This window comes from Rhodamnia argentea, chromosome 6 (assembly GCF_020921035.1).
Source record: "Rhodamnia argentea isolate NSW1041297 chromosome 6, ASM2092103v1, whole genome shotgun sequence".
In the NCBI taxonomy this organism is placed as follows: domain Eukaryota; kingdom Viridiplantae; phylum Streptophyta; class Magnoliopsida; order Myrtales; family Myrtaceae; genus Rhodamnia; species Rhodamnia argentea.
In genome coordinates this window covers 21,771,685-21,798,327 of record NC_063155.1, presented here as the reverse complement: position 1 = coordinate 21,798,327, position 26,643 = coordinate 21,771,685, and the positions used below count along the sequence as shown (strand labels likewise).

Here is a 26,643-nt window from a genome sequence, read left to right as displayed (position 1 = left end):
CATCTCTCTTTTTTTTTCCCAAAATTTTATTATAATGTAAAATTTGATTATAATTTATAATTTATTATGTTTATTTCATTATTTATTATTTTAAAAATTAAATTTAAAAAACGGAACCGGAACCGGCCCGGAACCTTCGGTTCCACCTTTTGTAGGAACCGGCGATTCCGAGGAACCGGCCACGTCTACACGCCGGGCTCTTCCGGACATATCCTGTGCTTCTTAGACTGTTGTAGAAATCGTATCAATCGTTTTTAACAAGGCCAAAACCCTATGTAATGGATTTTGGCGAAGCTGGCTTCTTCTTTCTTGACCCGTTCATGGGGCGAGTACCATCAAGTGTTATTCTTTCTGGATGAAACTTTGTTGCTAATTTGGGAGCGTCCCCACCCTCAATCTTTTCACTAGAGGGGCAACATTGTTAGAAAACAAATCAAATTCATAAATATCATCGATATCGAGACTATCGATCAACTTCTGAGTTGTGGATTAAATGAAGAAGTTGTCTATTCAATGAACGAGTTGTCGATCGGTTGCCCATGTCCGTTCGACTTATCAAGACGGATGCACCAACTAAGTTTAGTATTTATTATATGCGTTGCTTTTAAGAGTCTTTATTGTAGAGTCATAATTAGGTGAGTTTATCAAGAGCTGGTTCATGTACCGATACTATGTATGTGCATCACGTCTGTTCATGTTACTAGAGTAGATCAAAAGTCATGGATCAAGCCTATAAATAGCTATGTCTTGTAACCATTTTGATATGAGTGAATTAAGGTAAAAAGAAAAGCATAGAAAAGACATTTTTATCCCCGCCTCCTTCGTGAGTTATTTTGTGAGTGTTTGTTTCTCACCTTTGCCCATCAAATTGGTATCAAAACTTACGGTTTGTGATCATGGCTTCAACAAATACTTGGCTTCCTCTTGAGTATCCTCGTCTTACCAAAGAAAATTTTAGTAATTGGGAAAGTCATGCTTGGCGCCCATGGTATATGGGAAATGGTCAACACTGGCTATGATGAGCCAGACAATGAAGCCACCTTGAATCAAAATCAAAAGAATGCCCCGGAGAAGTTAAGGGCAAGAGATGAATATGCTCTGCCAATCATCTACCAATGCTTAGATGATTCTATGTTGGAGAAAGTTTTGAAGGCCACCACTTCAAAGGAGACATGGGAGATCCTTCACGAGATACACCAAGGAGTACAAAAGGCAAAAGAGCCTCAAGCCAAAAGAGCCTCGGACCAGATAAGGCCAAAAGAGGCCTCAAGCCACCATAGCAAAGATGAGCTTCAAGGAGCGAAGCAAGGCTCGTTTAGAGACAATTCCAAAATTCTTGTTGAAGGAAAAAGTACTAAATTATGTCCTGATTTTGCTTTCCTTGGAAACGCATATTCATCGCTAGATTGGAACAATTGGTTCTCATTTGAATATCTTGAGAGCCTTTGTGAAGCTTCTCCTGATCCTTTGTGTTCACAAAATTTTGATTCTGAGCACAATCATCGTGATGCTATTCAAGAAGATCTTGATATTCAAAATGATTCTGCAAATGAGACTGACATTCGAGGAGACGGGTGCTCAGAACAAGCCCAAGAAAATTGTTTTGCTACTCCATAACTGCGACGAAGAAAATGGGCACAATGAAGTGGGTGTTGGTGACAACATACGTCCACAAGACAAGAATGATAGCGAAGGCAATAGCAAATTGATATCGACGAAGCAAATATCGCAACACTTTTACATGCAGATAACTCATGCAACAAAGGAGCTCAACGTCGAGATGACCCTCATGAAGAACGGTCTAGACTTGGGCATCCATATCTGTCGATGGCCCCACTGAAAGTAGAGGAGCCTTCAAACTCTCATAAAGAATGTCCAGGAAATGAGAGGAGATCAAAGAACGAAGAGCAGCTCAGAAACGTGAATTTGCTTGAGCTAGAGAAAAAGTTAATGGAGAAATTTCCTGATATCCAGCTAGAGGATAAGAGAAATAGGCTAATGTAATCTTGTTTCAAAGCAAACTACGAGAAGAGAAAGAGAATTTTATTTAAGGAGGAGTGTTAGAAAATAAACCAAATTCATAAATGCTGTCAATGTCAAGACTATCGATCCACTATCGAGTTGTCAATTAAATGTAGAAGTTGTCGATTCAATGAATGAGTTGTCGATTGGTTGCCCATGTCTGATTGACTTCCCAAGATGGATGCACGACCCAAGTTTAGTATTTATTGTGGACGTTGCATTTAAGAGTCTTTTTTGTAGAGTCATAAATAGGTGAATTTATGAAAAGTCGGTTCATGTAACGATACTATATATGTAAATCGCGTATGTTCATATTACTAGAGTAGATCAAGAGTCATGCATCAAGCCTATAAATAGCCAGTCTTGTAACCATTTTAAAATGGGTGAATCAATGTGAATATAGAAGTATAGAAAAGCCATCTTCGTCCCCTCCTCCTTCGTGAGTATTTCAATAAATTATGAGTGTTTGTTGTTTCTCACCTTCAATTTATCTCATCATGCATGTGACACAGACCGATTGTTTCGTGTCCCCGTCCGCACAATGTACGATGCGGCGGATCGGAAGACTCGTGTCCCCTTGTCCTCCCACATTCATATAACCTTAAAGTGGAGTTTGTTGGTGTCATCATAGTGGGTGAGCAATGCAGAGGAGAAGAAGCAATTGGGTCCGTGGGAGTGGTGTTTTATCAAAATGATTCGAACTGTTTCAAAGACCCAACATGCCTTTTTTTTGCATTGGGCTCTTTCTTTAACTAATCGAAATATCTGTTAGTCCGCCATCTTTTTACTTGCCAATAAGGAGACGGCTCCACGTGCTCTGATTCATTATTTTGGTATCGACTTGGGAGTACTACCAAAGTGTTTTAAAGAAGGGTTATCTTGATGTAGGTATGCTTCTTGCCGAGATTAACCTAAGTTAAATGGAGTCTCTATGCGGTTTGTGCCAGAAGTTCTAGGATAAAAGGAATATTACCTTAGGAGCGTTGCAGGTGGGGTTGATCCCCCATGTACAAACTGGTTGGGAGCTGATGCCGCTCTTCCGATAAAGTCATGGTAGGCCGAAACCAATTGTGGTGCCTAAAGTAATATGCTCTCGCTCGATATAACAAATGCTCAAGCTAAGCTGAGAATGGTATGATCTAATACAGGAATTTATTCGCCAAACTGTTCTATGGAACAATACAAGAAACAAGGCTGGCCTGACATAAACGACTCGCTAGGCGCCGTACAGGCTATTCTGCATCCATGAAAGTGCCAACCCCTGATACATGCCTATTGGTTAAAATGGAAACTTACATGGCAGTAAAATGGGAAAATAGAACGAATTGGTTATGGATTGTAGAGAATCTTTCTTTCTTTCTTTCTTTCTTTCTTTTCCGAAAACATGGTATCCGAGTGATCAATAATTGTTCAACAAAAGGTCATGCATCAAAGATGATGAGAGAAACATTTATCTTTCATCTGTAATAAGAAAATTGTTTTTCCGTTATATTCAATGAAGAAAACACATCTTGATTAGATCATACCGAGGAATTTATCAATTTATCTCGTGTGTTTTTGGGAGCTTAAAGAAACAAGTCACTTAGATGAGAAAAAATGGACTATTGATGGTCAAGTTTCTCTCCAAGTAGTACTTTATGTTACTAGAGGCAATGGAAATATACCATAGTTTTTACTGAAAAAGCGAACAAAAATCGCAAATATTTTTTATTCGATGACGAAAATGTTTTTATTTCTTCGCGAATCGCTGGCCAATTACTAATACACAATGAAACTGTCGGCTGCCAGAACAAGCTTGAAGCCTCTGGTGAAGAGATGACGGTGGTAATTCTGCAACTTGCATTTTCATGTCCTTAAGAAAAAATTGAAGGTGCTCGATGATTTGGTCTGTCCCAGCTGCCTATCGCTTCGGGGTGTATTTAGTTTCCGAAGCGAAATCCGTCAACTGTCTCGCCGACCCGAAACTTCAGGGCGTACTACAGCTCCTCTAGATCTTGGCCTGCTAGAAATCTCAAGGGCTTCAAAGGCAAAAGAGAGGAAGCTCAAGGGCTTGAGAAGAATTATTCATCAAAACTTGCCAGTTTAATAGCCTCTTTGGTAAAGTTGTGTCTGGACTATGCCATTAGCGGCAGCCAAGAGATGCAACATGACCTCTTCTTGAGCATATAATGTAGGTGAAGATAAGAGTCATAGCTCCACTTTTTAGGAGCATATTTGGCTAGCAGAATATGTAAGATTGCAAACTGTCGTCCTTAAGAGCCTGTTCAGCATTACGAAGAACACGCTATTTCCATCCGAAGTTGTTAGGATGAAACGTTCTCCAGTAGCATTGGCGCCATATTCTTTAAGGGCGCAGAAGATGCAGATACCCAGCAAATGCCGAGAAGACAAACTTCATGCTGTCTTGACTTTCTCATGTGCTCGATCTCTTTGAAGCCAAGAGTTAACTACCAGTGAGTCGATGATGATCTACAGCCACAAAACACACGACCGACGACAGATAGGTTGCCAATGAAAACATAATCACCAATAATGGTTTGTAAAAAGGAAAGAGGAACCGAGATACCTGGGTTATGTGTGCTGCTACACAAGGGAGCACTAGCAGCCCGGGCTCGCCCAGTGCACCGTTCAGCTGCTCTACCACTGCTACTACAATCAGCAGGGCCTTCTGTTAAATTAGGAAGATTCATGAGCTCATTCCCTTAATTGCGCCGTTTGAACAACAAAAAGTAATCCTACGACTGAAAGAATCCCCTATTAACAGATAAAATAGAAAAAGAGCTAATACGAGAGGGCGACGAAACAGAGTAATGGATGTTGCTAATGGACGAGAGTACTTATTATTCTTCTTTTTTTCTGGATATTCACAAAATTCTGAATGTATGAAGATAAATTGTAATATATTTTGCTTTAGCATGGTTATTCCTCACATTGAACAAAAATAACCGGCATGATAATTCGTTACTCACCTTCCAATACAAAACAACAAGAATCCATTAATGATTTGAGTACACTATGAATTCTACCATTGCAAACACACCTGACTACAAACTATCATAAGCGCACGAGCATTCTTTTTGTTCACTAGAGAAGACATCCTCGAACCAGAGGCAGCTGAGAAAATCTTCAAGGTGACGGCGTTGAAACCTAAAAAGAGAAGGTGCACCACTCTGCAAGTTATCGGATACATCAGTTGGAACAAGATCGAAATTTAGGAAAACCCCAAATACTGAAATTCCGGTGGAACCATGAACTCACATTCCTAGCCCAATAGCTTTTAGAAAAACTAGTGGCTTCACCATTAAGAGCAATTCTCTGGATTTACTCACTTGCATCCATGGCGTCTAAAGCAAGAAAGAAGCAATTTAATTTAAGTAACAAGGAAGAAGAAGCCATCAAGAGCATCTCACAGGCAAAAGCTCGATGCATCGTGTCATGTAACTTTTCAGATGAAGATTTGGTTCCTTGCGCATATCTATGCGTGAGAAGGCACTTAAAAACAACCAGTTAGATAACATTCTCTTCGCAAATGATAGAAGCATACATTATCAGCCTAATTACATCAGATCGAATAAATCAGTAAGCAGCAAGCACTCATCTCATTTTCAGTCTGTTTCAGCATTTTTGGCATTTTAGAGAGTAAGGAAAACATTATATAGTCAGTGAGATAAATTTGGCTGAAATAATCTGAATAGCAATCGAAAGATTCTAATGCTCACAAGGCTTAGAAGGATTGTAGAGGTCATTGTCAGAACCCTTTTATTCTGATCAGCATAGGTTGCCAGACCTGCAAACTAGAGATAAGCTGTCTCATAGTGAAAGTAGATGACGGAAATATATGACACCCAGGGACATACAAAATGTAAGTACAAATGGCCATTCATTTTTCATTTCTGAAAGAACAATGGAGGTCAATCTTTCACAAAATCTGATGCATGATATAGTCTCTGGAGAGGAACAAGAAGCGGCACAGGTGGTAAAGTTCAAGAATGGATGTTGCAGCAGTTTCAATTTATGTCCAGTGCTATTGAAGCACAGTCTAGAGATATTCAGCTGAAGTATAGGTTAGCTTTATCCACGCGCTTTATTGCATTGACGAGAGAAAATTTGACGTGGGTTTGGCTCAGTCATGTGATTAAACCTGATCCAAACAGTAAGAAGAAGTCAAGAAACTTACCTCGGAAGGAATAACGCACTACCTGTTAATAAAAAGTCCCATCAAAATTATGAAGTAGAGAAGATGCACAAGCACACGCCTGAAGAGGCAGAAAAGATCTCATATTGTGCTAGAGAGTTAGTAGAAGCAAATCCCCCGAAAGAAGTTCAATAAAAGCTGTATGAAAAGTATTGCAACCGTAATAAGAACAATAAGAAACAAGAAGCCTTATTCCACTCAGTGGGATCGCCTATATGTACTCTACTGTGCCATTGCACTAGATCCTGTATTTGATCCTCTACAAGCTCTAAATGCTCTTAAGTACCACAACTATACTTGGCAACATTAGACTCCATGTACCTGGCACAGATACCTTGTCCACGTAGCTGGCAGAAATGGTAACACTGCACGTTCAAGTATTCATGCAGTTGAAAGGCATTTCTTATGTAGGAATTTATGTCAGAGACATGACCTAAGTTCAGAAAAATGAGATGCGTCTATCCAGCAAAAGCAGAAGATCCTTGAAAGTTCCTAACTTAAATTACCTTCATGAGACCAAGACCTAAGTTCTGTCCACCAGGTTGTTTGTATTCCTTAGAGTTTGAAGCACCACGAGACACCACCACAACTTCTTTTAGAACGAATTTCATTTTATATAAAAGCTAAGTGAACTGGTCAGCAGCATACAACAATCTGCTCTAGAAAAGTAACTGACGATTGAACTGATTTCATGGATAACAAGCATCCAACAGAAAAAAATTTGATGGAGTTCTTGAGAACCAAAACTAGAGAAGCAGTATAATAGGAAATTAGGGGATAGAGTAAGCCGACAGTTAGATTGTACATTCTATTTGAATTGTCTCACTGCGTGAAACTTGTAGTTACAGATTGTGAAGATAATGATCAAAGTCGACTGCTCTGTCTTATTCTATTAATTTTATCTGTATACTGGAAATAAATTTAACAATTCTCACTTGCTCAGCATCTCAACACAGGACACCTATTTCAAATCAAGACTTTAGACCTGAGAATCTACTGGAGTGTGGCAGATAAATGTCAGCAATTTCGGTGAGACACCATGTCCAGGTTTTTACATAGTTTTAGTCAAAAGGCATTTAATTTCACAAGGCTGATAGCAGTAACTAATCCACAAAGTTGGGGACTGAAATCTTTCAGATAGGAAATGAACCTTTCCCAAAACCAAAGGGGCAAGAAGTGTATACATAAGGCTCCAAAAAAGCTTCTCCGTAGGGATGGATACACCAAAACCATCGGCAAAGAACTTTGATACCCAAAATGGCACCTAGAAGATGAGAACTGATAAGCATAGGATTGTATTCCTTGAATAATGAAAAACAGAGTCCAAGCCGGCTTCATGAAAAATACTTCTGTATTTTGATAAGACTTGGCACATAAGAATTGCGAAGCACCGTGGCAGGTTCAGAAGGCATGCAGCCCAGTCGCTTCTTGCAGAATCTCTACGTGCAATTTTATTCACAAACAAGTTATATAGATTGTTTATCAACAAAGCTTGATCTAGCTTATTCATTTAAATAAAACTGAGCCTGCCACTGAAATATAACTTGTCAATAGGTTCAGATGAGAAAATGCACAGTATTGATGAGAGAAAGATGGAAGCTCATGAGTATTAGTACGCTTGCATAACTTTTAATACTGTGAATAGTGGAAAGATGAGAGTTTAAAGGCTAATTAAAATAACATAAACAATAAGAATAATGCAAAAGCATATGTATTAGGTTTTTTTCAGCCTTGGTTCCAAAGAGAATGATAGCAGCATTTATGCAGCAAATCCCCAAAAGACATCAGGTCCAACAATAGGATGACAAACAGACAATCAACCTGCTCAAGCCATGATGCTGCTGTTTATGTCCACTGTTTATATTTCCTAAAGGAAGCAAGGAAGGCAAAAATAGCTTAGGAACTCAAGACTTACAGCAACAGTGCCCAATAAATTAGACATTACAGTCAATACAAGTGCCAGAGTAGAATTTCCACCAGCAAGCTGCAATTATGCAATTTATTAAGTCAAATAATGAAAATTCGAGGAACCTCTACCCAAACCCAGAGAGAGAGAGAGAGAGAGACAGAAGCAAAAAGATTCTTGAGAAACATTGTAGCAAAGATGCAGAACCAATTTATAAAATCATAGAAAGAACATACCTGAGTTAGAGCAACTCCACTAGATAGAGTTGTTGGCATACAAGTAAAAATGGCTAACCCTGTTCCAACAACTTTCAAATTAGAGAAGTAACTTTTGCAGAGAAAAGAAGACAAAATTGACCATGTTTAACGTTGAGCCACTAGCCTGTTACAAATTCCTGAGGTGTGAGCTGAAATTGCAAGATTAGTTTGGACAAGAAGGGACTGATCAGCAGTATAGAAGCCTGAATAAAGAAAAATAACATTAGATGTAAACAATCCCAGCAAATTTTGGCAGCACATTTCCTTTAAAGCAGAGAACCCAAATAGACACAATACAAACCTCTTTTAAGAACTATTAGTGGGTGACCTCTTCAGAAAGCAAAACTCAGAGGATTCACTCTCAGCAAAATAGAAAACATAAACTGATCTCTAAAACAGGTGCACGTTATTCATGCGTTTCAAGGTTTTAAGAAAAGTGCATAAGAAATCGGGCATCACATTCGTCAGTGCAGAAGCCAACATGTCATTTTTGCATTTAATAAGAGTCAGAAGAGAATAAAAGACTTAATCTACAAAACAAATTGAAAAATCAACCTAAGTATATTCAACTTAAAAGGCTTTTGCTTTCAGATCTAAGTTCAAGTAATGTTGGGCCAGAAGTGAAGCATACATGAACCGATGAGATAGAATAGAGAAAGGAAGTTTCACCATATAGTTGAAACATAAAAAAAAGTGGAGGTCATACTAGCCCATATAATCCTAAAGGCCATGCTTGTGCGGAAGCTCCTATTTCCCTGTCCTGCAACTTCAGACCTGCAAACTCAAACAGATATAATTGTTGACAACAAAAGCCTGTAGACAATGTGAATGGGACCAAAGTCTCACCTGATATAAAGAATATTCCTGAAGTTGCAAATTGTGTCAATGAATGTTTGTGTGCGAGGCAACCGAGAGTAGGATCTGCAAATCCCAAAGCTACTCCACTGAGAAGAGCTGCAAATTCAACACGTCTAGTTACAGTGTTTGTCACGTATTCTGCAAAATTAAGCTAATAGGATCTGCAGGATGCTGCTTGTTAATCAAAAGATAACAAGACAAGCATCTGAAGTCACGACAATGCAGTAAGAGTCAAGTAATCAAATTAGAGAAACCTACTGGGTGCATTATGAACTGATGCCAGCAAGTACTGGAGCTTTACCTATTGGGAGAAAGTTAGTCAGTGCAAAATTTGTTATTGTTTTCATCAACTGAAATGACTCCTGTATAATTGGTATCTCGTTTTCGTGACTCCAGTCAGCTCTTCCCTGCAAGCAAGCAATCCAAGAAATCTTAAGCAAGTTCTAAAAGCTCATCATTCGATTGAAACAGCGGGAGCTAGTCAAGGTATGAAAGAATGCGAAGAGCAGTTTCCAACAGAAGAAAGGGTTGGAAAAACAGAAATAAAGATGCCGTCTTAATCTTGCTAAGCCTGCGTTCAATCATGCAGCTTAGGACAGATACAAACAGCAAGCAACAGTCTTTTTTCCGCTTAATTGTGTCAACCACGATGATTCTCTTATACCGTTGGATTTTCCAAATCGCTGTTCGCTCCATAACAGCTAAAACTCAAGATCCTAAGTCCTTGAACATGATCTCTTTCGGCAAGGTCACATCTTTCCAGCATAAGACACATGCATATACTCTAAATTCACTCGAGAAAGCGCTTTAAATCCGTGCTTGCTTCATCATCAAGAAATCCCAACGGTACATATACGTCTTGCCCCCAATACCGTCATTCAGCTGAAAAATTATCTCTCGTTCATGAAAAATTGTCAACTTGTTACAGGGAACCCTTCAAGCGAAGTTAAGGAAATCCTCAGCTACCTGGTCGGATTTTTCCTTGGCCCAACAAGTAGTCGGTGAAAATGTCCTCAAATGGAGCGTGGAGACAAGAGATACACCAGAAAACAGAGCATTGCTGGAGGCTGAGAGAAGCTGGGGGCGACCCGAAGCCGCCCGAGGAGAAGGTCTGATACGTGGAGAGCAGACAGTTCTTGCCTCCATGATCGAACCAGCAACGCCCATGCAAGAAAAAAGAAGAAGAAGTTCGACCCGGAAGCAACTACAGAAACAACGGACGACCGAAATGCCCAAACGGGTAGGAGAAAAACGATAGCTTTCAAGAATCAAGCACTTCGTTGGCGCTTACTATTATCTCTTTCGAGACATATGATTCAAGAGCAAGAATCAGGAGGAACCAAAGGCTTTGGAGATTGGGACGGGTTTGGCTTGGCGTGGAGGTGGTGAAGGGACTTGTGTGGCGAGCACTAAGTGATGGTCCCATACGTCGCCCATCCCAACAAGTCGCTGTACCATCATCATCGATTGTGCCCTCCAAATTATTTGGGGCCGTTCTTGAACGGAGACCAACCAATTTCCTTCACATTCATCTAATTTTACAGATTTTTCGTTTGGGTCATCCACGGTTTCCATAGTTGAATCTCCTACTTTCACCCATTGTGATGATCAGCATCGAATCTGTCGTCTCCTTGGAGGAAGAATCCACACCCCATCTGGGCTATTCAAGCTCTATCAGAGACTGGCCGCTCTATATTTGATTGAAGTTCTTGAACAGCAGCAGGAAGTCCTAAACAAGTCAAAACAGATTCGTAAGACGTCATCTGTTTGACGTTGCTATGACAAGCTTCAAACAATTCAAAACAGATTAAGCTTCAACCATAGAAATTACTCGTGAAAGTTCTCTGACCAGAATCCAGTTGATTGATGCCTCTCTATTCATAGGTATTCCTACAAGTGAGTTCCTCATCATTTTGGGGACACATACCGGGCCGGGGTCTCTTAGGAAACATAGGACAAAATTCGGGATTGCTGAGATTGACATCAAAATCACATGAACAGATTCCTTTGAGGATAACAGCGCTAACAGTGTCAGGACTTTCGCACACTGCTCATCATTATAACTTTTTGGGATATCTTTGCTGAAACTGAAAGTCCTAAAAATTAGCACGAAAATACAATTGAGTCTTAAAACTTTCAGAAAATGCAATCAAGTCCTAAAACTGATTAAATTGATGAAATCGAGTTCTTCCATTAACTCCATCCAATTCGACTAACGGAATATATTGATGTGGCATTTTTATTACTTTCTCTCTACCACGTGACTTTGGCGTGGCTAAAACAAGAATAATAAGTCCAAAACGACGTCATTTTAGTTCAAATCTAATTTTTAATATATATTTAAAGTACAAAATGAAATAAAATTATAAATAACAACAAAAAAGCATCGAGAGTCGCGGCCCTCCCCTAGATCGGGTCAAGGGCCACCGCTAACTAAGGGGGTGGGCGACATCCCATTCGGGTCCACCGCCGACTAAGGGAGGTGGGTGACGTCCCAGTCAGGCCACCCAACCACTAGCAACCCTCGGCTCGATCTAAGGGAGGGCCTCGACCCTTGTCTACAATCAATTAGGGTCGCCGATGACTCCGATCAGCCGTCACCCCACCATCGCCAACCCTTCCAGCTATGTGGGGTCAACAATGTCCGTAGGGCCCTTGTTGGTTTTTTTTAATTTAGTTTTTAAATTTAATTTAATTAATAATGTTAAAAATTAAATTTGGGCCAAAACAACATCATTTTAGACTTGTCTTTCTTGTTTTAGCCATGTGAGCACCACTTAGGAGAGAGGAAGTAATAAGAAAAAAAATGTTACGTCAACATTTTTCGTCAGCCAAATTGGACAAAACTAACGGAAGGACTCGGTTGCACCAATTTGACAAAATTTAGGACTTGATTGCACTTTCTGAAAGTTTTAAAACTTTATCGAATTTTCATGACAAATTTTATGACTTCTAATACACGTATCTCTAACTTTTTAAATGATTATTTAAATGCTTTTTAAAAGACCACCACTTAAGTGACATTGGCAATTTTCTTGCCGGAAAATCTACACTCCAGCAAGCCGCGTTCCACGATTTATCAAATAAGTGCCCCGTGAGACTTTCAAGCAAGGAAAATTGCAGATGCACTTAAATGATCGGTTTCCTAAAGTTATGCCACTTAAATGCTCGCTTGGAAAAAAGAGCATCGAATCATCGCACCGATATTTGTTGGTAAGGATTCCCTAATGGTCGCACAATTTAATGTCACAAACTATTCTGGTGATGACACGAATTGATACGAATAATTTCACCTGTATCGTATGGCAACACTAGACGCGAACAGTCAATGCGAAAATGCTTTTAGTACTGTACTGCTGGGTTGGATTGGATTCATTCCTAAGTCAATTTTTTGGCCCACTATGATTCCAACTGGCCCAATTTCCTTGAGTCTCAAACCCATCATCCAAATGGGCCGAGTTTGCCGGGACATGCACACAGTCTATAACTACTAAAAATGAAAAAAAAAAAAACAAAAACAAAATTTATTGTTCGGTAACAAATGAAAATAAAATGGTAGTTTTCTTACCAATCATTGAATTTTAAAATATTTTATTCCTCCCTGCTACATTTTATTGTTTAAGCAATTAAGTAAGTCGTGCTCACTTATCACATTGAGTGATTTCTTCTTCTTTTTTGGTTAATTAAACCAATCAACAAAGTTCTGTATAGTCAGTGATTACCAAACGCACTTAACGTGATTATCAAACACGGCTTTAAGCAATCTAAGGCGCAGCACCATATGCCAAGTATAAAGAGAATGATGTTGCCGAGATAATCACGGCGTACAAAGAGGAGTATATCTTTCTAGAAGAAAGTTGCGAGATGTGTGCATTACTATTACCCACCATAAAAAATATTATACTAGTGCTGAAAGTGCTTCATACTTATAAATACAAAGAACTTAGAAATCACGTCAATACTCATTAGGTGTGATTTTTTTCTTCCTTGGAACAAAAAAAAGTGACTTTAATTGGCGATAGGCTTCTAGAATTTAATAATGTTTCTGTGAAGACAAAACATGAGACGCATCTCTTTATTCACCTCGTATTATATGGTGCAAAGTGAAGGCCGGTCTCTGCACAACAAAGTTGACTGCCCCACTACAAGATTTTAAACCTCGAATGAATAGTGAATTAGGAATTAAAGGGTAAAAGTTCTAATTGTACAAGATATGTGCCCTTCGTTTGCACACAACTCATAGCCATCACTACCGATTTGAGTAGTCCGTCGGCTTTTCGAATTTACAACTGTCCAATTAACGGCGATGAAGACGGGTTGCGTAAATAAAATGAAATAAAAAGCACGCAATTTGCGCGCCGTATAAAAGCTCGGTGTTAGATTAGGACAAGATATGACGGTCGTAACTATCATGGAATATAAACGAATATGTCATTTTATCTTTAATCTACAAGGATCTTAGTTCCGGAAAAGAAATGCCACGAAAAGAGTGTCTATTTCATTTATGAGCGATATGGGTAAATGGTATATAACTTGAATCGGTCCTTACTACATCAAACTCACTTTTTTTGATTCTGTCAAAGACGATACGTCCTTGTCTAAATCGAGAAAAAGGAAAAAAACTCGCGAAAAATATTTGAAAGCGCAACTTGACATTTCACTTAGGTGACATGTAAAAATGTGAAGCTGTAAAATCACTTGGATGAACTCTCGGATGAGACTTGACCGAGTCACACACAGGTTTGGATCCTTTGTCCACGTAAAAGCTTTATGTAGTGCGTTGGAACTTCTTGGGATGGATTACCACGTTTCAAGTTCCATGTTCCAAGTCTTCGTTTGGGTCAAATCACTTATTCGCATGACATATTGTACTAAGGGGGGTTGATTGGGCCTTGATGCACCCTTATGTGGTCCATTTGATTTAGTGGTCGAATTCTCCATCTCTCGGTTTAAAATTAGGTTGGGATAGAGGCTTGCAAAGAAAGGAAAGTTAGATAATTTTCATGACTCGTAAACGCACGACTAGACCCGTCAAACGGGAGGATTGAATTGGATTGAAGATAGACCGATCCAAATTGATTTCGTTTAACACGTTTTGATCCATTTTCATACAATACAAATCTAGTGACCGACTCATATTGTTAAATCACTTCCATATTTAACCTAATCTGAAAAAATCATATTCAAATTGAGGTGAGAGATCAAAGTAGCGAGAGTGAGAGAGAGAGAGAGAGAGTAAAGAGACAGTTGATAAAGATGGATTGTATATAAGTAAGTCGTTAACCCATTTGATACTCATATTATTTTTTATTTTATTATTTTAAACTCATTTTGACTTATTTACTGAATATAACTAACTCATATAATAACTCAACCTATCAAATTTGAGTTAAGAAAGGGGTATATAATCCAATTCGACGGATCTACACACGACCATACCTAAGGTGAATGGATAGTCATTTTCGATTTTTCGTAAGCATGATTTCTCATCAATGGTAGGTTTTAAAATGTCTTTATACCGCAAGACAAAACCAATGTGTCCAAATTACTTTCTTTTAAATGAATCTCCATGCAAAAGTAGACAAATAACCAAACAAAAACCAATCAACTCCTCTCACTAGGTAAAGCCATCGGCGAGCTGGCAAGACCGGTAATAGCAGGACTCTGGAAACATGCACGCTTGCAAACCCCTTCAAGAAAAAAATGTGATTAATTATGTTCATCTCATTGCTCATAGCTATACGTTTCCCTCAATTTCCTTTAGGTTTCGAAAAAAGAAAGACAAAAAAAAGTTGCAATCCCCTTTCCTTGATGAAGTAGGGCTCGAGTGTAGCAAAGGCTCGGTTATCTAAAGGTCCGAAGAACCATCCCGTAAGTTTCATTAACCGGTTAAATCCTAACCATTTGACATGTGTAGGTGAACCTGATTTGCACGCCGCCTATGCCATCAAATTCGCCTCTCCCTATCGGGGGTCCGTCGGTCCTAACCTCCCCAACCCCCGAACCGTTTACTTGGAAAACGCATTGCCGCCCAATTCAAGTCACAATCTAATGCAACTGATTTCAACGAGGGACTCTCCTCCGTGACCGATTCGTACAGCAAAGAGAAACGACCAGAAATCTTCAGAAAAGAAAAAACCACAAGACTCCCCGAGTTCGGACCTGTGCACTTGTGCAATGGTTTGGTCGTCTTCCACCGATCGAAAACCTGTCAACCGCTCAAACCGCCATTAGAGAGAGAGAGAGAGAGAGAGAGGGGGGACGACTCGAGTCAACGTCAACCGATGCTGCTGCAGCAGAAGGAGAAACGAGTCAGCCTCGTGGGAAGTGATGTTCACCGAGCGGCTTGACCCAGATTGTGCCCGCCCCTCGCACCATACTGTGGAAATTTCATCGTGTTTTTACCTAAATTAACCTACCCCTGCCAATCCAAATTAACCACATCACTCCCCCCCCGCCAATCAAGACGTAAATGGCACCGTGACGTCGGCGTGACGGCTTGCTGAGTTGTGGCTAGACTGATCTCCATCGGCTGACAATGAGATCAATGTGAAAGCGCTCTACTGATGCTTGAAGGGTAACATAGGTCAAACTCGCCAAGTCAGACAAGAAGGCGCTCCACTCAAATCTCGCCACGTGCGCTGATGGGTCCCGCTAATTTCAAAGTTTCCGCGGGATGGGACTGTGAGTATCTTCTTATTGACTTGATAAATCTAGCTTACGCAATATTTTCTCGAGCTTTACACACAATGAATCTTTTTGTCCATGTAGATTAATAGTAAAATACACTTCTGGATATGTTAAATGTATCGTGTTTAATCAAATGAGTCCTTGCCATGGGAGATTAAGGAGGTTTTTTTTTTTTTTGTTTAAAATCTCAATGTATATGCAAATATTAATCATACTACTTTTGCATGAAACGTGATAAAATTGACAATGCACAATAGTTATGGAGAAGAGAGAGATATTTTTAGATGCAACTATATCCTCATTATTGTGCACATAATAAAATTGGTTCGATTAGAGAACTAGCTACATACACGAGTATCACATTTATTTTTTATTTTTTGGTCAAACACGAGTATCACTTATCCAACGATGACAGTGGGAGGATTTTTCCCAATATTGACGGTGGACCGGATAGTAGTCCTTGTCATAATTATAGAATTAGAACGTGTCAAAGCTTAGTATGAGTTCTTTGTGAACTAACTCATAAAATAGAAATTTTTAGATACACAACCCTTGCAAAAAAATGGGCAAAAGCATTGGTTTACACACGTTGTTAACTATTGGCATTATGTACTTTCTTTGCAAATACTAAGATCATATCATATCGCTTCAAAGGACGAACCGCTCAAATTGTTTGAGTTCTCATGTATATTTTCGATAGGGAAAATACGAAGAAAATTTTGATTTGAGACTACAGTAGATAGGGTTGTGCACGAAATCCCCTATTGATTAAGTTAGTGGACGTGATTGAACAACACGATATATTTCGTGTGGAGAAAAAAAAGAGAGAGAGAGAGGTTGATGAACATGTCATGATCATTTCTTGTTGCATTAGTTGTAGAAGATGACCAAACAAAAGTCCAACAACACCAAGAAAAACGAAGACACTTGCCTGCGGGAGTGCAATTTTGAATCGACCCTCTTAATAACTTTTTGTGGATTTGCTATCGATTCACCATTGATTTAGACTTGTTGTTTGCCTTTTAAACTTGACCGCTATAGGTATAATCATTTGAGCAGGTGGATTCTTTTCGAGGGGTTGGTTGGCAAGAGAAAATTAAGATGTGGTCAAGGGCCTTTTTCTAGGTTTGACCAAAAAAAAAAGGGCCTTTTTCTAGGTAGTTTTAATAAATTTTAGAGATGAAGGTGCTCAGGATCACCGGATGTGATGACAAAAATAAACCCAAAAATTTATTAAATTGCCAGATCTTAAAATTGCCAAAAAAAAAAAAGAAAATCATATATTCAAAAGTTGGTTGTTGTGTAATTAGAGAAAATCATTCAAAAAGTCAAAAATCTATTGTACGATGGTCAATTCAATCTTAAATCACTTAATTATATCAATTTAATCCTAAACATTTTAGCAATTTTCCAATTTTGTCCTAAATCTTTTGAAATTTTGCTAATTTAGCCCTAAACCTTTTGAAATTTTTCCAATTTAGTCCTAAACCTATTGAAATTTGTCAATTTAGTCAAAAATCTATATTGGTAGAAATGATTGCATTGACAAATTATCAAAATATTTAGGACTAAATCGGCAAATCTTGAATTGGAACAATTTAAAGGTTTATGACTAAATTAACATGACTATATTGGTACAATTGAAAGATTTAGGACTGAATTAACCGCCATATAATAGGTCTAAGATTTTGTGGATACTTATCCCTATGTAATTGGCATGTGTGCCTCTTGTTCTGGATTTGCATCTTCTCTTTTTCGTCTTCCATTTGGTTGCAATGGTACATTGTCTTGCACACCATTCCCTCAATCAAATTACTCCCTAGAACAATGAGAAATAGTTCACGTCCCGATCATTCGTCTATTTTCTATTCAACATTTTATGACCTTGTGCGACTAAATCGATAGGGTCTTGCTGAACAGTCTTGTGCGAAAACATCTTAGAGGCATATGGTGTTCTAAAAAAGATTCGACAACTATTTTATTGTCTTTTAATAATGGAGCATGTGAGACTCTTAGAGAACTTAACCGATTCTCGTTATAATTATGATGACACCTTTGGGTATACAACAGATGATCATTGGGGGTGCAAGAGTTCATGTGTTTTGCCAATGACCATAAGGAAATACGCAAATTATTCTTTTTGAATTCAAGCTTTGAGCGAGAAATGTAAATAACTAGATCACTAGATGATGACGAAACAAACCCAAGTTGATCATAAGCCGATTAATTTTTTCCTTATTGCCGGAAGAAAAGTAGGTCATGATTTTAATTTAGGCGACATTTTCCCATATTTTCTCCCTAATAAGCTATAAAAAAAATATATCAAATCGAGGGTACCATTCTCGAGGAAAAATTACCAAAAAAAAGTCCTAAGCCTATTGCAATTGCATCAATTCAGTCTTAAACATTTTTTTTTTGTCAATTGAGTCATAAACCTTTTGCATTCTTGCTAATTCATTCCATTCAACCAATTTTACCGGCCAGCGCTGACGTGGCAATTTTAATTATATTTCAATTTTTTTTTCTCGTCTTTTCTTTTCTTTTCTTTTTCTTTTCTTCTCCTTCTTCCTCCAGCCAGTCACTAGGTTAGGGCTCATGGCCCTCGCTCTATCTAGCGAGGGCTTGTGGCCTGGCCCTCACTCTATTCAACGACTGTTCGTAGTCCACGCCAATCGAGTGCAAGGGCAGCAAGTCCTCCCCGACCACTAAGCGAGGGCTCGCAGCCCTTGCTCATATTTGGGTGAGGGTTACGAGTGCTCGCCGGCCACTAGACGAGGGTCGCAAGCCCTCGCCTGCTAGCTAGCGAAAGTCAACAGGTCTCGGTCGGTGATCGGTGGTCTCCTGTCGGCCTAAACCAAAAAAAAAAAAAAGATAGAAAAAATTAAATTTTAAAAAATTCACGTCAACACCAGCAATGCCACATAGGTAGGCCAATGGACGGTCGGTGTTTATGTCATCAATTGCTAGTCAATATTGGTCAGATGGACTTAATTGAAAAATGTGAAAAGGTCTAAAACTCAATTGGTCAAAAAAGAGGGTTTAAAACTGAATTGACATAATTGCAATAGGTTTAGTATTTTTTTAGTAATTTTCCCTAATCTTCATCATGATAATAATGCATAGTAAATATATATAACCAGCAATGTAGCAGGTTGAAAATTCACACCGTCAAACCTAAACGCGATACATTCACCAATCACAATTTTAATCCATATCTTTACGCATGCAATGATGTCAAATTAACTTTTGGAAACCTTAAAATGGCGATGTCAAGATTTTTGAAAAAAGTACAGCAGGAGTGCCAATATTTGTGTACGGTGCTCACTTTTGTGCCAAAAAAATTTTCGGATCGGTTAAGTGCCAAATAAAAAAAAAACGATCACCGCCAATTTCGGCCAAAAATGATTATTTAAGTGCTAATTCCTACCAAACAGTACACGTGGAATTTTTTATTAAATTGTTAATGTTACTTGTCAATTTTTTAAAAGTCTGCATGGATTGTTCAACTTAAAAATAATTATTTTTAAAAAAATTAAAATTAAATAGAAAAATAGCCTAAAAAATAAATAAATAAATAAATAAGGGAACCGTGAGTCTTGCAGCGGCGAGGGCTGTGAGCCCTCGTCGCCACCGCCCCCACCATCGTCGACAATGGCCGGCAAGGGGTGGGGGGTCACTGAGGCCAAGGCCTCTCCAAGGTCGGCAAGACCCGGCCTTGACCGACCTCGCCTAGCGACGGCTTGACAAGGCTTGGCCGTCGCTAGGCGAGGCCGACAATGGCCGGGCCTCACCGACCTTGGCAAGGCCTCGGCGGGGGTTGCCGTGGCTCATCCATCCCCCAGCCCTCGTCACTACACTAGACTTTGTTTTTTTTTTTTTTATTTTTTTTTTTATTTTTTTAATGTTTTTAACTTTTTGCTTTTTTTTTATTGTTGACTTGGAAGCTCCGGCAAGCCACATGGATGCCACGTAGGATTTCCGATGAAGTTCACTGGAGTTGGTACTGAAATAACCGTTTTTCAAAAAATTGACACTTAAGTGACGCAAAAAAAAAAAATATTGGTACTAAAGTGAACGTCGTGTACAAATATTGACACTCATATTGTACTTTTCCCTTCTTTGTGATTTGTATTACCTAAGTTTCTTTTTTCGGGCTGCCGTAATTAACCTTTACAAGTTCACATTTGAATAAACAATGGAGAAGAACAAACAAAGAAAAAAAAAACATATGATATTTACGAGGAAAGAAAGTCGAAAAACCAGTCCAAACTGAAAGAACCTCACGGTAATTGCGACCCTTAAATGAGAGAACCGATGAACGTGTTGACCGATTTAGTCAAGAAAAAACATCTGGATCTCTTCTTCAAAGAGACCATCGAGAAAGAAAAACAACTTGAAATTGGCAATGATGTCATAGTTGAACCGAACGAGCATGAGAAAGTCTCGATAATCAACATTTGGAAATATCAACATTCCACCATTTCGGCCCAATCAACCCATTGGGAGCCTCGAAATGGTATTCCACTGTTTCAGTTGAAAGACCTGGCCAAAGGTTGACCACAACTTGATCAAAGAATAAAGCCAGAGATAGAAATCAAGACTAATATTGACACGATGTAACGTTGTCCGCCGTTGAACGTGGCCCGTCGGTAATTTATCGTATCATTCTGTCAAATCAAATCGAACATCCAGGCATTACATTTCAAAGGGAATAATCGTCCAAAAAGTTCTAAACATGTTGTACGACGATCAATTTAGTCCTTAGTTGTTCGATTGTACCAATTTAGTCTTAAATATTTTGATAACTTGCCAATTTTGTCCTAAATTTTTTTGACGATTTGTCAATCTAGTCATAAATATATTATTTAGATAACTGGATGGAAGAACTGCACTAATAGATTGTTAGAGAATTTATGACTAAATTGATAAATTATCAAAAGATTTATGATTAAATTGGCACAATTAAAAGGTTAATGACTAAATTGGCCGCCATATAATAGGCCGAGGATTCTTTGGACAATTTTGCCCATTTCGATGAGTATAGAGAACCTTATTATATTACAGGAAAACACCAATTATGTTATCCACATGTCATCTCTACTTATGTGGCGAAGTTGCTGTGTCAAGCTTGTACGTATACCAGTACATATCCGTTAGGAGAATTGAACAATTCTTTTGCAAATTTAGAGCATGAAATCAAATATGGTAAGTGAGAGGGAAAAGGGGTGGACATCAATAATTGCCAAAGAAAGTGAACTTTTGGAGAAATGAATTGAAAAGCTAGTAAAGTTAGCCTATAAGGCCATCATTTATATCCTTCACTAAATAGGTTAGAATAAAACAAAGGTAGCAACAGCAGATCGTACGCTTTAGATCATGAAAGCTTGGACCACGAAATGTCGCCTTAATTAAATGGATGAATCAAGTAGTATAAGACATGATCACAACCTTGATTGGTGGCCTTAACATGAAATGAAACTATTTGTGGTTACTAGTGAAAGGAACCAAACTAGGGTTTGCGCATCTAAACAACCACGCATTCAGAACAATTCCTTAACTATCAATTAAGCCAACGTCGACATATCTACATAGGGCAGCAATGACGTATACTCTCCTAAAATATATGTTGTGAGCTAAGATTGGCTGTTGTGAAGTTAGAATGAAAAATTATCCAAAAAGCCATAAACATATTGTACGATCGCCAATTCAGTCTTTAACCTTTCAAATTTGCCAATATAGTCCTAAAATTTTTTACGATTTGCCAATTTAGTCATAAACCTTTCAATTGTTCCCATTCAATTCTAAATTTTTTAAAAATATGCCAATTTAGGTCCTAAACTTTTTGACAATTTGTCAATGTAATCCTTTCGGCTAACTATCCAAATAATAGGTTTAAGACTAAATTGGTACAACTTTAAAAGGTTTTGGACTAAGTAAGCAAAATTAAAAAGTTTAGGACTAAACTGAAATATCGTCAAAAACTCTAGGAATAAATTGGCACAATTGAAAGGTTTAAGACTGAATTGGCCACCGTACAATAGATTTAGGATTTTTTAAACAATTGTCCCGAGTTAGAATTGATCATGCAAAAGTTTCGTATAATAAAAATCATAAGATTGCTTAACTAATAAACCTCCCGATTATTAGCACCGACAGTCCAAGACAATGCCAAAAACTAACCCTAGACACTACCTTGTATCATCAAAAACGTACTTCTCAATGATCAGAGGATGGATGGAAAAAGATCTGTATCAATGATTGCAATTGATTCGATCCATATGAAATACGCCAAAAATTTAAAGGAAATGGAGGCCTATAACTTGTAGAAATTTTTAGGACACGGTGAGAGCATGTACAAGAAAAGTTGGGAAGAGGAGAGGGGAGGGTGTGTGCCTGGGAAGAGAATAAAGGAGAGCGGGGATAGAAAACAAGAGGAAAGGGCTAAAAAGGGAGACTGTAGCTTTGTCTCCTGAAAATCCGGTCATTATATCTTGTCGGCTGTTTTCAAATGGATTTGGCTTGCCTCCTTCCTTCATGCGTTCATGTTCATAAGATGAATCCACATGTACTAGAAATGTGCCAAGTAAGGAGATGGACGACAGTTAACCTGGATTGCATAATTTGAAACATGTGGGGACTCTTTTCTTTTATGTGGTGTTGTTGGAGACAAAGAAAGTTGAACTGTACACACCCACAAAATGTAATTGCACCTGATGCCAAAGCATTGCTTTGCCTTTGTCATTTTCCAATTTCGCTGTGATTCCATTTTCCGTCGCTAAAGATCTTCTCCCTTTTTCACACGGATTTCACTCTGATGACGCGTGTTCAAACACGGTTTCAAAGAACCTAACCTAATAAGTGTGCTTCTGCGCCCAAACGCTTCGTCTCCGTTACAACTCAAGTACAATTTCTCTCAAATTCATCGTATGAACCCCACGCCATATGTGATGCAAGGAGGGAACAGTGAAAGCCACACGGAATTTAGGAGCGTAACCACGTCATGTAATGGAGAAAACTAATCTGATCGTTTGGTTTTCCTCTCTTATTAGTTTAACATGAAGAATATAGTACATCTCGTGTCGGAAGACCAGTTGTTGATCCCACGCTTGGGCAGTTTATGTCGAAAAAGATTAGCCTCATTTCTATGTCACCATGGACACAAGAAATACTGCATGTTTCATAGAATATGACAAGCTTGTGGAAGTTAAAGTTCATCTAACCTCATTTTTTCTTAGATACTCAAATTCCCTCTGAGGTCCATGATATAGGCTTTGTCAAATTTTTTTATTCTTTATCCTGTCTTTTAGGTATTGACCAAAATGCTCTCTCTCTCTCACCTTTCTCTCTGTTCCACCCTCTATATTCAGTCATCATCCCCATATTGTCATGGTTTTGGGAGAAACAATGCACCAAGGGTCAAATTCCATTATATCCTCCGTAAATAAAATAATAGTGAAAAGAGAAATATTCAATGCCTTACATCTATATAGACTTTTGCAATACAGAGAGAGAGAGAGAGAGAGAGAGAGTTTGAGACTATTCTAGGATTCTCTCTTTCATCAGTGAGTCTATTTTTGCATGTCATTATCCCTAACCCCACTCACCACTAATCTCTCTCTCTCTCTTTCTCTAGATGGAAAAGGAAGAAGGTGAAAAAAAATTCCTAAAAGACAAACCAAACCACACCTTTCATGAATCAACCCCAAGTGCAGAGCCTTTCCCACTACATAAAGTCAGGATATAAACCATCCAAGGATAGTTTCAGTGATCTCTCTCTTCTCTCTGTGAGGGAAGGATGGGGTTCGGGGACTACCTTGCAATTGGTAAGGAAGATCCATGTCATCAACCTCCAACTTTCATTGAGTGGCTCAAACCATCAATCTCAACCTCCTCTCCTTCCTCTTCCTCTTCCTCTTGTCTGACCGAACCCGTTCATCTCACGAATCCCACGCTTTTCCCGGGCTCGCCCGACTTGTTGCACCGGCAACAGCAGCAGCAAGAACAGCACTCCCTCTACGAGACCATCCGGTGCTTGCCTCTCCTGAGCAAGCTCTCCGAGACAAAGCCACTGAAGCAAGAGGAAGGAGAAGGAGGAGAGGTCACAGTTGTCGGAGCGGTAGGAAGAGAGAGACGGCATGAAGCTGGAGAGCCGCGAGCAGAGGACGTCGCCGTGGGGTTGCACATTGGGTTGCCGCTCGGCAGCACGGGCTGCGGGTCCGGCGACAGTCTTGAGAAGAGCAAGTATGGCTTCGACGAGCCCGTGATCGAGGAAGGGTCTCACAAGAAGAACCTGTTCCATGGCGGCTACTCCAGCTTCAATGGGGAGAGCAGGTTTTGGATCCCAACGCCAGCTCAGATTCTCGTGGGGCCCATGCAGTTCGCTTGCGCCATCTGCAACAAGACCTTCAATAGGTACAACAACATGCAGGTAACTTAGCTTGCTCGTTCATTAATTGGTGCATTTACAGTAATTTCTCATATGATTTTCTCGTTTTAAGAGTTCAGCATTTGTTCTCTTGAAAATCTTCCCCTTGTTTTATGTTTCGAAAATTTAGCACATTCTCCACGCGCGCCCCTTTATACTGGTTTTTTTTTTCTCTAACGATGATTATAATTCGGACGGCGCTGGAAAATATTTTTTTCCTTTTCACGGAGATGGTTTGGAGGGCGAGGCGAGACAATTCGATTCAACACGCCATTTCGCTATAAATTCTGGAATTGATGCAATGTACTTAAGAAGCCCAGCTACAATTTCTGAGACTGGTAAATGAAATTTGCAAGGCTCTTCATCCAGAAATCGAATTAACAAAGAAAGCAATAAAAATCAAATGGGGAAAGAGAGACTGGGTGGGAGCAGGTGCTTATGCATGGATAATGTGTTGTGGGAGTAAGTTGCACTACCAAATCTTCATCGCCTTTTCTAAGATCACAAATCCTGAGCATCGTCCAGAATCTTTGGCTTTCTTTTCCCCCTTCTCTTTTTAAGCTTTTGCTGTTTTATATTCATCTCCCTTTGAATGCAATACGCTGAGGAGATGATTGCGTTCGACTTTCGCGACTGTGTCGGTGGTTAAATGATTCCGGTTGTTAATCCTCCAGTCCACCCAAAAGGATATTCATGCTCATCTTCGAATGATTTCCGAGCAAAACGCCAACTGATAAGATTGTAGTAATGCATTCTAAGTTTTTTCATAACTTTCCTCCAGTCAATGTGTTTTCCTCTCCAGAAGTGATTCGTGTTAAGAGAGAAAAATGGGATGGCCAACTGCAATTTGAAAATTGAAAGCTTCTCTTTTCATCTTATAGTGAATTACCTCATTATAATCGAAATCTCCTCCGTTTTAATCGTCCTTTATTGTGCAAGACGGCAAACAAACCGATGTATGAACCCATCAAGCCTTAGTTCGGAAATTTTTTCGGAAGACTATTAGATTTTAGTACAAACCTTCTTTTTTCTTAAGTTATCAGCATAAATGCCTCAACCCTTCATATAACATGTGCACAAGGTGAAATCTTTACTTTGAAAATTCTTAGTTCTTAACCATTCTTTGCCAATTTCAAAAACATACTGAAATTTCAATATCATGAATCCATAGTAGGACATAGATTGCTTTCTTTGAGTCATTGAAACACACCCTTGTAACCACAGATGCATATGTGGGGACACGGATCGGAGTATCGAAAGGGCCCGGACTCACTGAAGGGCACACAACCGGCAGCGATGCTGAGGCTGCCGTGCTACTGCTGTGCGCAAGGCTGCAAGAACAACATCAACCACCCGAGAGCCAAGCCGCTCAAAGATTTCAGGACCCTCCAAACCCACTACAAGCGGAAGCATGGCACCAAGCCGTTCATGTGCCGCAAGTGCGGGAAGACCTTCGCGGTCAAAGGCGATTGGCGGACCCATGAGAAGAACTGTGGGAAATTATGGTACTGCACCTGCGGTTCCGACTTCAAGCACAAGAGATCGCTCAAAGACCACATCAGGTCATTTGGAAGGGGTCACTCTCCGCACCCTTCTCTCGAGGGTTTCGAGGATGAGAAGGAGTGTGTCACTACCGGATCCGAGGACGAACTTGCTCGTTCGTGATCAACTATAAGTGGTGTTCCATTTTTTCCCTTTTTCCTTTTTCGGGTCCTTTCGTCTTTTGGGTACTTATGGCTTGCTTTAAGAGGGTCACGTAAATGAAACTAGACGGACTTATCTGATGAGCTCGTGCTCGGTAACAAAAAATTCCCGACGACTTGCTTGAGAGGCAAGTTAGGGTTAGGGATTGGTTTGTTACGGAGCACTTGCCGAGCGGTAAGCAAGTAAAAATATTAGAGAGAGTTGGAGTAGTATGATTGCCACCAATAAACCGATCGCCTCGGTGGTGAAGCAGATGAATTTTCTTCACTAGATTAGCAGCTCAAAGAGAGAGGGAGAGGCTTTTGCTGTGCCTCAGCAAGGAGAAAATTTGTCAGCTTCATCGCCAACTGGTAATCTTACTTTGTTTGAGAATTGTGGTGTTGTTCCACCAATTAATTGCATGGTCTTTTTTCTATGTCTATTTACATATCCTTCCTACTCTTTCATACTTCCGCATAACAATCTCATTCCAAGCTTCAAATCTTACAAGGACCATTACAGCGGATTGGATTTTTAGGACAGTAAAGGCTATCCAATTCAGGAATGTTCGTAGGAGTTACGACAATCCACAGCTTGTTCCTCGATC

The 26,643-nt window shown here is 39.3% G+C and overlaps 2 protein-coding genes across 5 annotated transcripts; one reads left to right on the top strand and one right to left on the bottom strand.

Annotated features, from left to right (window-relative positions):
- Positions 1–4,048: 4,048 nt before the first annotated feature.
- Positions 4,049–11,288, bottom strand: LOC115734287 (probable sodium/metabolite cotransporter BASS4, chloroplastic). 4 transcript variants are annotated; one of them, XM_048280963.1, is made up of 16 exons: positions 11,058–11,288; positions 10,563–10,967; positions 10,205–10,525; positions 9,540–9,645; positions 9,227–9,334; positions 9,087–9,154; positions 8,505–8,583; positions 8,360–8,418; positions 8,133–8,201; positions 7,368–7,481; positions 6,200–6,221; positions 5,742–5,809; positions 5,281–5,366; positions 5,063–5,192; positions 4,589–4,690; positions 4,049–4,491 (listed from the first exon to the last, which is right to left on the bottom strand). In XM_048280963.1, exons 2-16 carry the CDS (start codon positions 10,662–10,664, stop codon positions 4,417–4,419), a joined length of 1,509 nt encoding a protein of 502 aa, XP_048136920.1. In that variant the 5' UTR covers positions 10,665–10,967; positions 11,058–11,288; the 3' UTR covers positions 4,049–4,416. The 4 variants fall into 4 exon arrangements, with proteins under 4 accessions (XP_048136920.1, XP_048136919.1, XP_048136918.1 ...); XM_048280962.1 differs by having other exon boundaries at positions 11,070–11,288; XM_048280961.1 differs by having other exon boundaries at positions 10,205–10,520; positions 10,558–11,288.
- Positions 11,289–23,653: 12,365 nt separating this feature from the next.
- On the top strand, positions 23,654–26,478 carry LOC115734331 (zinc finger protein WIP3). The gene is made up of 2 exons (XM_030665065.2): positions 23,654–24,356; positions 25,578–26,478. The coding sequence occupies exons 1-2, from the start codon at positions 23,724–23,726 to the stop codon at positions 26,016–26,018; spliced, it is 1,074 nt and encodes a 357-aa protein (XP_030520925.2). The 5' UTR covers positions 23,654–23,723; the 3' UTR covers positions 26,019–26,478.
- Positions 26,479–26,643: the final 165 nt, after the last annotated feature.